We start from the raw sequence: 12,057 nt of genomic DNA, 5'->3' as shown, positions 1-12,057 counted from the left end.
GAAATGAGAGTGATATAAGAGAATTATGAAAAAAAAAGAGTCAACAGCTTAGAAAAGGAAAACAGCTGCTTAAAAAGTAGAATTGGCCAAATGGAAAAGGAGGTTAAAAAACCCACTGGAGAGAACAACTCCTTAAACAGTAGAATTGGCCAAATGGAAAAGGAGGTTAAAAAACCCACTGGAGAGAACAACTCCTTAAACAGTATAATTGGCCAAATGGAAAAGGAGGTACAAAAGCTAACTGAGGAAAAAAACTCCTTAAAAGTTAGAACTGGGCAACTGGAAGATAATGACTCTATGAGACATCAAGAATCAATCAAATTCAAAAGAATGTAAAAATTGAAGAAAACATAAAATACCTCATTGGAAAAACAGCTGACCTGGAAAATGGATCCAGGATAGATAACTTAAAAATCATTAGACTACATGAAAGCCATAATCAAAAAGAGGACCAGGACAGCATCTCTTAAGATTATTGAGGAAAACTGCCTTCATATCCTGGAACCAGGGGGGAAAGTAGGCATTGAAAGAATCCACCAGTCACCTCAGAAAAGAGATCTCCAAACTCCAAGGAACATTACAGTTAAATTACAAAACTATCCAAGTCAAGGAAAAAATACCGCCGGTGGCCAGAAAGAAACAATTAGAATATCGCGGAGCCACAGTCAGGATTACAGGACTTAGCAGCTGCAACATTAAGGGATAGGAGGTCATGGAACATGATATTCCAGAAGGCAAAAGAGTTAGGACTACAACCAAGAATCACCTACCTGGAGAAATGAAGCATAATACTTTAAGGAAAAAATTGTCATTCAATGAAATAGAAGGATTACAAGCTTTCATAAGGAAAAGACCAGAAGTGAACAAAAAATTTGATTTCCAATATCAAGGCCCAAGAGAAGCCTAAAAATGTAAAAAGGGAAAAGAAAACATAAAGATTCAATGGAGCTGAATTGTTTACACATTCCTACATGGGAAGATGATACTTATAATTTTAAAAAATTGTACCACTAATAGTACAGTTATAAGGAATATACATAGACAGAGGGTACAGGTATAAGGTAAATTTAAGAGAATGTCATAAAAATGATTAAGGGATGAGAAAGAGGGGTGCATTGGGTGCAGAAGGAAGAGAGAGGTAGAATAGGGTAAATTATGTAACATAAAGGGGCACAAACAACCTATTGCAGTGGAGAGAAAGATGGGAGGGTGGGCAGTGGGCATCACTTGAACCTTGCTCTCATTGGTATTGTCTCAAAGACAGAATAGCATGCACCATCAGTTGAATATAGAAATCTATCTGACCTAACAGGGAAGTAGAAGGGGAGGAGATTAAGTAAAGGTGAGGGGGGGGGACTGACAGAAGGGAGGGCAGACTGTGGGAGACAGTAGACAGAAGCAAAACACTGTCAAGGAGGGAAAGGGTGAATGGAGAGACAGGGCAAACAGGAGGGAAAATAGGATGGAAGTAATCATAACCATAAATGTGAATGGGATGGACTCTCCCATAAAATGGAAGTGGATAGCAGAGTGGATCAAAAACCAGAATCCTATAATATGTTGCTTACAAGAAACACACTTGAAGCAGAGAAACACACACAGAATAAAGGTAAGGGGCTAGAACAGAATCTATTATACTTCAACTGAAGTAAAAGCAAGGGTAGCAATTCTGATCTCAGACAAAGCAAAAGCAAAAATAGACCTAATTAAAAGAAATAAGGAAGGAAACTACATCTTGCTAAAAGGTACCATAGATAATTAAGTAATATCAATACTAAATACATATGCACCAAGTGATATAGCATCTAAATTCTTAAAGTTAAGTGAGTTATAAGTTTGTGACTTAAGAAATGCAAAATAGATATTTTTTATTATATTGAATTAAGAAGTTTTTGCACAAACAAAAACAATGCAACCAAGATTAGCAGGAAAACAGAAATCTGGGAAACAATCTTGACAGCCAGTGTCTCTGAAAAAGGCCTCATTTCTCAAATATATAGAGAACTGAGTCAAATTTATAAGAATACAAGTCAATTCCCAATTGATAAATGGTCAAAGCATATGAACAACCAGTTTTCAGATGAAGAAATCAAAGCTATCTATAGACATATGAAGAAGTACTCTAAATCATTTTTGATTAGAGAAATGCAAATTAAAATAACTCTGAGATACCACCTCATGCCTATCAGATTAGCTAATATGACAAAAAATAAAAATGATAAATGTTGGAGAGGATGTGGGAAAATTGGGACACTAATGCACTATTGGTGGAGTTGTGAACTGATCCAACCATTCTGGAAAGCAATTTGGAACTGTGCCCAAAAGGCAACCAAACTGTGCATATCTTGTGACCCAGAAATACCATTACTAGGTCTGTATCCCAAAGAGATCATTAAAAAGGGAAAAGGATCTACATGTGCAAAAATATTTATAGCAGCCCTTTTCATGGTGGCAAAATATTGGAAATTGAGAGGATGCCCATCAACTGGGGAATGCCTGAACTAGTTGTGGTATATGAATGCAATGGAATACTATTGTGTGAGAAATGATGAACAGATTTCAGAAAAACATGGAAAGACTTACATGAACTGATGCAAAGTCAAATGAGCAGAACGAGGAAAACATTGTACTCAGCATCAGCAACATTGTGTGATGATCAACTATGAATGACTCAGCTCTTCTCAGCAATATAATGATCCAAGACAAGTACAAGGGATTCACGAAGGAAAATGGCATCTACATCTAGATAAAGAACTGATGGATTCAGAATGCAGATCAAAGCATACTTTTTTCACTTACTTTATTCTTTTTCCACGTTTTTTCCCCTTTTAATCTGTTTTTCTTCTTTTACAACTATGACTAATGTGGAAATATATTTTATATAACAGCACGTATATAACCTATATCAAATTGCCTACCATCTTAGGAAGAGGGAGGGGAGGGAGAAAAATTTGAGACTCAAAAACTTATAAAAATGAATGCTAAAAATTGCCTTGACATGTAATTGGGGAAAAAAATAAAATATTATTTTAAAAAAGAAAACATCTGTTTTGTCATTTCTTAGACCATGATTGATTCTGTCACATTTATATTCCAAGACTTATTCAAGCATCTCAGTTTTTTGCCACTACAAAAAAGACTTCCTATAAATACTCTTGCACATATAGGACCTTTTTCTCTTTCTTTGATCTTTCTGGGTATAGGCCTAGCAGTGATATTGCTGAGACAGAGGGCATGCTCTGGTTTTTTACTATAATTCCAAATTGCTTTCCAAAATGGTTCTACCCATTCACAGGTCCACCAACACTCTTTCAATGAGTGTGTTTTTCCCACAGGGCCTCCAACATTTGCCACTTTCCATTATCACCTTCAGCTGTCTAATGAGTGCAATGTGTAATCATAAAATTGCTTTCATTTGCATCTGTCTAATTAGTAATGATTTGGAACATTCTCCACATGGTTATAGATAGAGAGCCTTGGTTTTTACCCTCAAGATCTGTTCATGCCCTTAGGCTATTTGTAAATTGGGGAATGGCTCTTTTTCTTGTAAGTTTGAATCAGTTTCTTATATATTTTGAAAATGAGACCTTTATCAGAAATTTGCAGTAGAACTTTTTCTTAGTTCATTGTTTCCAATTTAACCTTAGCTTTATTAAATTTGTTTGTGTACAACCTTTTCAATTTTATTTAATCAAAATTATGCATTTTATCTTCTGTGGTCCTTGTTGGTCATTAACTTTTCTCCTATACTATTTGTTTTTGATATGCCCTTTTAGATCTAGGCCGCACATCCATTTGGAGTTTATCTTTGTAGAATGTGTGGGGTGTTGAACTAAATCTATTTTTTTTCTGTTCTGCTCTTCAACTTTCCAATTGGTTTTTGTCAAATCCTTACCTCATGATCAGGGTCCTTGTGTTTATCAAATAGTAAGGTATTATATATATTTGTTTCTGTATGCTGGGTATTGAAACTGTTCCCTGATGGCTCTCTCTATTTTTCACCAATACCAAATTGTGCTTTATAGCATAGCTTGAAATCTGATGGTATGAGGTTCTCTTTATTCCCATTTCTTTTTCATTATTTCTTTTGAGGTTCTTGACCTTTTTTTCTTTTTATTGCTTTAATTTGCATCTAATTAGTAATGATTATCACTAATTATTAAACCATTATTTTAAAGCCACGAATTATTAAGCCATATAATAATAAGCCATTATTACTTTTTATACATCTACAAGGTAATCCTTTAGTCGTTGAATTAACATAGCATTGAATAAATAAATTAATGTAAGTAGTATCATTATTTTTTATCATATAGATATCCTACCTATACATAATTAATATTTTCCCAGTTATTTAATTCTGTATTTCTGCGAACATTTGTTTGCAGTTACATAGCTTTGTGTATATCTTGGAAGGTAGACTTCCACGTATTTTATACATTCTATAGGAGTCTTAAAAGAACTTTCTCTTTTCTCTTTCTTTGCTGTATTTTATTGGTATTACAAAGAAATGCAGGTGATTCATGTGGATTTAGCTTATATTCTCCAAATTTGCTTAAGTTATTGTTTTAATTAATTTTAGCTGACTCATTAAGGTTCTTTAAGTACATTCTCATATCATCTGGAAAAAGGGTTAACTTTTTTTTCTTCTTTACCTGTGTTTGTTCCCTCAATCTATTTCTTGTCTTATTGCTATGGCCAGCATTTCTAGCACTAGGTCAAAAAGAGGTGGTGACAGTGGGCATCCTTGTCTCACCCCTGAATTCATTGGAAAGGATTCTACTTTAAGTCCATTTTAAATAATAGTATCTCTTGGGTTTTAGATATATACCATTTATCATAGTAAGGAAAGATTTATCAGTGTTACATACTCAAAAAAATTTTCTGCATCATTATTATAATCCTGTTATTTTTGTTGATTTTAAAATAAATATAACTAGATACACTTACCGTTTTCCTAATATTAAAACTGATCATCATATACAATCTTTGTGAAATGTTCTTTTAGCTTCTTTGCTAATGTTTTATTTCAGTTTTTGCGTCTCTGTTCATTAGGGATCATGGCCTATCGTTCTCTTCTTCTGTTTTGACAGGGAGAGATTAGTAATAAGCAAAACAGACCTTGAGCTCAGAGAGGAGATAGTGAGGAAAAGGGGAAAAAGAGAAAGGGTGATAACTCAAAATGAGTTGAGAGGAGGAATACAGAGAAGAGCAGAAGGATAGAGAATGAACAATTAAGTCATAATTTTGACTGTGAATAGTTTAAATTGACTCATAAAATGAAAGAGGTCAGCAGAATGGGTTAGAAAGCAAAATCCAACAATATCTTGTTTATAAGAAGTATACTTGAAGCATAAAGATTCACATGGAATTAAAATAAAAGGTTGGGGCAAAATCTATTATTTTGCAGATGAACACATACAAAAACACAGGATAACAATTACGATTTCAGACAAGGCAACAGAAAAAAATGGACCAAATGAAAAGATAAAGAGAGAAACTACATTTCCTGAAAGGTAACATGTATTTCAGAATTTAACAGACATACACCTGATGACATAGCTTATGAACGCTTCAAGGAAAAATTAAATGGATGATCAGCCTCTCTGTGTAAACAAGGCCTGCACAGAGAGTTTTATTCAGCTCTACTTAATGTTTGTCAAGATGACCTTGCCATGTTTCTTTTATAGATTCTAATCGGCATTGATGGAGCCTTGTGCAGAAACACCACGTCCCCCAGGCTTGGCACCGATTCCAAGTGGCCACAAGTAAAGAAAAACTTCACTAAGAGGGAAGCCACATGTCCCAAAGGCCAGCACCCTGTAGGGGCCATCTGCTGCCAGTTATGCCCTCCTGGTAGGTACCTGACACATATGTGTCTTTGGGGATAAGACATGGTTTGTGGGTTGAGGGGAGGAGTTCAGCAAATGTTGGCAAATTGCTTTCAACATGCCAGGGGATTCTTGTGATAGCCCGCTCATAGCCCCCCGCCGGGGCCACTCATGTCCTGGCATAGCTTCCCCTCTACTGCGCCTCCCAGCGTACATGTGATGAGAAAGGCGCTGACCGGATGGTGGGTGGCAGGCCGACAGAGGGGCTGCCCGGAGAGCGGGCAGATGAGGCTGCCTCTGTTGTCCCTCTGCTTGGTATCTGAAGCCTTCTTTCACGATCTGACTCCAGTCTCAATCTCTTTTATGGACCAGCTTCCCCCTTGGGAAGGTAAGTGCCCTGAAGGCTGCCGGGAACTCTCTCTTTTGGCTCATATGATTCCCAAGTGCTTAGTTTGGGGATCAGTAGGTTGTGAGTGCTTTGATGGCCACTAGGGGGCACCACGGTGCAGAGAGACACAAGCCTGACGTTGGGAGAAGTCCTGTTCAAATCCAGCCTCAGACATTTGCTAGCCGTGTGACCCTGGGCAAGCCATTTCACCTGTTTGTCTCAGTTTCCTCATCTGTAAAATACGGGTAATAACAGCACCTATTTCCCAGAGTTATTGTGAGAGCCAAACGAGGTGATATTTGTAAAGCACTTAGCCCAGTGCCTGACATATAGTAGGCACTATATAAATGTTAGCCATTGCTATTATTATCATTGTTATTATTATTGTTGTTGTTGTTGTTGTTGTTATAACTTGTTGCCAGCCTTTACAGGTTTATTGCTCACACCTCTCCTTCATGCATGGTACATTCCAACCAGCCTGATTTTCTTGCTTTTCCTCATTTATGAAATTCAATCTCCTGCCTCCATGACTTTGCACGAGCTGTCCCCTATGCCTGGAATGCCCTCTCTTGTTACTGGAGTTCCTAGCTTCATTCACATGCCACCTCCTACGGGAGGCATTTCCTGATCCCCGTCCTCATCCCCTAGTTATTAATATTCACCTGGTCTGAAATGACTTTGTTATTCAGTCATCTGCATGCATGCTACGTACTCCAGTGGACTATAAGCTCCGTGAGGGAAAGGAGAGTTTTATTTCTGTCTTTGTATCCCTAGTGCCCAGCACCATGCCTGGCCCATAGCAGGCGTTTGCTGAGTCAGCTCAAACTGAATGTCTGCCTGCCTTCTCAAGAAGGCCAAAGCACTTAGGGAGGGCGGGAGGGAGGGCGAGAGAGTGGGCCTGAGCTCCTGGCACCATCTTCTGATGCAGATGAGTCACATCCATGGGTTGAAGCCTCTGCCCTCCCGGGGTGGCCCAGCACCTCCCCCCAGACAACTGAGCACGCAGCAAACAGGGTCTGCCCGGGGCTTGAGTGTGCATGGAGTATTTGCATTTTCCATCCAAAAGGCAGAGTCAGCTAGAAATACTGCCGACAGCAACACCCCAGTGCTGGCAAAAGAGCCACCCAGCGAGGGTAGGAAAGCCTGCAAGCAGCAGCAACAAATTAGAGATCCCACAAAATGCAAATGTGACAGCAGCCTTTGAAGGAGGAGGGAAAAGAGACCTCCAGCTTAGAAGAGCCATGCCCCGCCCCACCCCTGCCTCCCAGCAGCTTCAGCTGGACGAGACAGGAAGACAAGCAGGTCAGAGTTTTAAGAGGGACAAGAGTCTGAGAGCTCAGAGTCAGAGGCTCTGAGTTCAAATCCTGCCATCAGTACTTACTACCCTTGGCTTTAGCTCACTTCCCTTGACCTTGGACTCTTCCTCAGTGAGAATCACCTCTGAGATCCCTCGAATCTCTAACTCTGATCTTTTGATCCAGTAAAATCATTTCATTGCCCTGGGCCTCAGTTTCCTCCCTCATAAAATGAGGGGGGTCCTAGACTTCTTCCCAAGTCCCTGCCAGTTCTTAACTTTCTGGTCCATGGTCTGTGTGATCTCCCAGCCAGCTACAGGAGAGCTGGCCTGTGATGGGATAAAAAGAACAGAGCCTTTGAAGCTAGGCCCTGGTGGGTTTCCCAGATATACTACTATAAATAGGCAGCCTGTTAGGACACTAGACCTGGAGTCGGGAACACTTGGGTCCAAATCCCATCTCAGACACTCAGCTGTGTGACCCTAGCAAGTCATTTGACTTCTTCATGACTCAGTTTCCTTAGGTGTCAGATGAGGTCTAACACCTAACTCAGAGAGTTATTTAGATAATCAAGTGACTATATGGAAAGGCAGTGTTGTTCTATGGAAACCCACTGGACACGAGGTGAAAACATCTGAATTCAAATCCTGTTTCAAATCACTGACCTGGTCTAAACCTCAGTTTTCTCATCTGTCAGCTAGGGATGATAATAATAGAGAAGATGTCTCTCTGTGTCTGTCTGTCTGTCTGTGTCTCTCATCTCTCTGTCTTTCTGTCTCTCTCTCTCTCTACCTCTCTTCTCTCCGTCTCTGTCCTGTCGGTCTTTTTCCTCTCTCTGTCCATCTCTCTCTGTCTCTCTCCCTCTCTTTGTCTCTCCTTCCTTTCTCTGTCTCTCTGTCTCTGTCCCTGTGTGTGTTTCTCTGTCTCTGTCTTTCTCTTCCCTCTCTCTATCTCTCTCTCTCTCCCCTCTCCCTATCTCTATCTCTCTCTGTCTGTTTTTCTCTCTGTATTTCTGTTTCTGTGTGTCTCTGTCTCATTCTCTATCATGCCATCTCCCTTACCTAGTGCCATTAACAATGCCGTTTTTCTTCCCATCTTCTCCTTCATCCACCCTTTTCATCTTCTTTTCCTAATTCTCTTCCTTGGCAGTAGCCAGTATCCCAGGACATACTTTCAAAGAAAGCCTTTGTAAAGATGCCTTTCCCTTCCAGGCTGTTCCCATTACTCCTTTGTTTTGTTTTGTTTTTCTGAGAAGGGAACCATTTCAAGCATGCCCTTGGGGGAGGTAGAGAAGGAGGGCCCTCAATGTAATCAAACGTGCCCATGCTCCCCTCCTCCCTCCTTGTGTGGAGCTAGAATGTGGTCTTGGGTTGCATTCTGTGTGTCCTGATGAACAGGACTAGGAAGGTCAGAGGGCATGACTACTCTAGCCGGACCACTCCTAGAATATTGTGGTCACTTCATTTTAGGAAGGACATTGGGTCATCTCAAGCATGTCCCTGGAAGGACAAGCATGGTGATGAAGGGCATGCCATGTGGGAATCTGTGCGAATGAAATGGGGGTGTTTAGCCTAGAAAAGAAAGAGAGCTATCTGCAGGTATCTGAAGGGCCATGTGGAAGAGTCAGTTGAATCCTTCCCCATGGAAGGAGGAAGGATTGTTTTGTTCATGTCCAGAGGGCAGAACCAGAAGCAACGGACAGCAGGAACAGAGGGGCAAACTGTGTCTTGGTGTCTGGAAAAAGCATCTAAAGAACAGTGGTGTCCAGACGACATGGTACAGGCTGCCTTGGAGGCTGTGCCTTCTTTACTGGAGGCCTTCAAACAAATGCTGGACAGCTCCTCTCAGGCATGTTGTAGTGTGGGACGGGAAGGGCTCTGACATCCCAAGAGACTGCGATTCTCCTTTGAAGGGGACTCGTGGCTCTCTGAGACTGGGGGGAGGGGAATGGGGAAGGGATTCACAGGGAAATGAGTGTGTAAGAGAACCCCAGGAAGTCTCTGAAGGAGAACAGTGACAATCACCATAATAACACCCATGTTGAAAGCACTTTCAGCACCCTCATGAGGTAGCACACATCTGGATTATTATCTCCATTGGACAGCACAGCAAAAAGACTTGTTGAGGTAATGTTACTTGTCCAGGGTCACATAGCTGAGCCTCGGTTTCCTCATCTACAAAATAGGTATAATACCACCCATAGTTTCTACCTCTCCAACCCATTGTGAGGCTCAAATGAGAAAATATCTGAAACGCACTTTCTAAATGTCTCTTGGTCTTCCTTCTCCTTCGCTTTAGAGAGCTCTTCTGCTTGTCTTTAACCTAGTCAGTCAACAAGACTTTATGAAGCACTTACTATGTGCCAGGCATTGTGCTAAGCCCTGAGGATACAAAGAAAGGCAGAAGCACAGTCCCTGCCCTCGAAGAGCTTCCAGTCTAATGGGGGAGAGAACCTGTGCACAGCTCTCTACGCTTACAGAATACACTGGAGGTCGTCTCAGAGGGAAGGACAGGGCCCTCACAGAGGGAAGGCAGGATCTGCGCTGAAACTTGAAGGAGGCCACAGAAAGGATCATTTGCCATTTCTTATGGTCACCAAATGCCAGAGTAGGAAGGGGCCTCCAATTCTGGACAAGATTCCCCTCTATATTGTGCTTGATGACGGTTCCTTCAGACTTTGCTTGCAGACTCCCAAAGAGGGAGAGTCCACTAGAGGGCCTCACCGTAAGAATGAATGTTAACCCTCACCCCCATGCAAATGGGCTATCCTCTAGCCAAAGACCAGGGTGGGCTCATTCCTTCTCTGACCATATTTTTGCATATTTTCAGGGGTGTGCTGGAACCAGCTCATGCTCTTTGAGAGCTGATTGTTACATTTTCAGTGTGAGTATTTGCATCTCAGAAATGGGCAATGTCTTGTTGAATGTCCAGACTTAAGAAAGTGACGGAGAAGATGTTGATAATGCAGATTAAGCCTAAAAGTGTGGCATACACACTTTTAGTTTTCCTGGAAAGCCAGCTGTTAAGTATTTGCCAACACACCCTTACAAACTTTCCTCTGCTCTCGGACAGGCACAAAGAAGGTTCTTGACTGTCTGGTAGATGGAGGCAAACCAAACTGTACAAGCTGTGCCCTTGGGGAGGAGTACATGGACCATCCTCACTATTATGATAAATGCCTACGGTGTGGCCTTTGTGATGGAGAGCATGGTAAGTCTATCAAAGGACAGCAGAAAGCCTCACACTCCACCTGGAGCCCATGTTCCCTTCATGCAGACAGGGCTGCAGACAGAATGTGCCAGCCAGTGCAGTTCAGGAAACATTTCTTTCCCATCTATGATGCGCAGGGAGCTCTGCTAGTCATTTCATGTACAAATAGACATTTTCCTGTAGGGCTAAAGGAAGAAGGATGTTCATAAATGTTCACAGAGAACTAAATTTGGGATGTATGCTGAAAATGAAAGTCTAGAAGCTTTGCAGTTTATATTAATTAAAATCATTCTTTCGACTCACAGTGGTGCATGAGGGGTGGGCTAGAGGAGACACTGACAACTAGGGGAACCTAGAAAGAGTATCGTGAAGGAAGAGCATTTGTGGAGGAGAGTAATATGAGGAATGTATTGGCACCTAGTACATGAGAGACAATGGATTGGGACAGTCTGAGAGAGGGCTAGGACAGGGAGCCCAGCCAACAGAAGAGGAGAGGAAGACACTGAAAGTCTCCACAGGCAAGGGGTCTCGAGCGGTGAACTTCGACACAGCTAGGGGATGGAGGATGCTCCCAAGATGCCCAAGGCACACGACTTTCCCTGAGCTCGTGGGCCATGTTCAGACAGCTCAGCAGCAGCATAGCACAGCATGTAGGGCCACACCAGGAAACACACAGACACAGGCCAGAGAAAACCACCACAGACACAGCCAGAGCTCACCAGAACCCCCACCCTCAGAGCCCTATGCTCTGTCACTTGGCCTCTCTCCTCTTTTTCCTTCAGCCTCATGTGCCTCTGGTTTAGTTGTTTCCCCCCATTCCTCACTGAGCTGCAAAGTATCAGTGATTGGTCGCTCCCCACCCCCCACTTTGCGGTAGCTGTCAGAGGCACCTGAATCTGCAGCTTCTGGGAGTCCCCCGACTCCTCCACCTTGTTCCCTGCTCAGTCATTTCTGCCTCCACCACACCTGGTGTGTCTGCTCTTCCCCACCCACTTAGCCTCCAGCTTAGTTCAGGCCTCACTCTCTTTGACCTGGACTGTGGCATTGGCCTCCTCCCTGTCCTGAGGCTCTCCCATCTATGTATAACCGCTAAGGTGATTTTCTTACAGCTCAGACCTGACCCACCTCAATAAACACCCTCTATTACCTGTAAGATCAAATAGAAACTCCTTAGTTTGGCATTTAAAGTTCATCAGGACCTGGCCCCTTCAGACCTGCCCACACATTGCTCCTCCATATCCTTCACAGTTTAGACCCATCTCCGTTCTCCAGGCCTTTGCCCTGGTTGTGCCTCCTGCCTGGAGTGTTCTCCCTCCCTCTCTCTCCGACTCTC

At 42.0% G+C, this 12,057-nt stretch overlaps 1 protein-coding gene across 3 annotated transcripts in view; it reads left to right on the top strand.

Annotated features, from left to right (window-relative positions):
- FAS (Fas cell surface death receptor) overlaps positions 1–12,057 on the top strand; it is a 50,017-nt gene that overhangs the window by 18,691 nt on the left and 19,269 nt on the right. For all 3 annotated transcript variants that reach the window (XR_013485138.1, XR_013485139.1, XM_020973596.2), the window contains exons 2-3: positions 5,691–5,856; positions 10,587–10,724. Coding sequence is in view for 1 of the 3 variants with exons in the window: in XM_020973596.2 (XP_020829255.2) it covers positions 5,691–5,856; positions 10,587–10,724 (304 nt within the window). In the remaining 2 variants the exon portion in view is untranslated. The remainder of the gene's footprint in view (positions 1–5,690; positions 5,857–10,586; positions 10,725–12,057) is intronic.

This window comes from Phascolarctos cinereus, unplaced genomic scaffold (assembly GCF_003287225.1).
Source record: "Phascolarctos cinereus isolate Bilbo 61053 unplaced genomic scaffold, phaCin_HiC Scaffold_3;HRSCAF=262, whole genome shotgun sequence".
Classification (NCBI taxonomy): Eukaryota; Metazoa; Chordata; class Mammalia; order Diprotodontia; family Phascolarctidae; genus Phascolarctos; species Phascolarctos cinereus.
The sequence above is the reverse complement of the archived record's forward strand: the minus strand, read 5'-3'. Positions and strand labels throughout refer to the sequence as shown.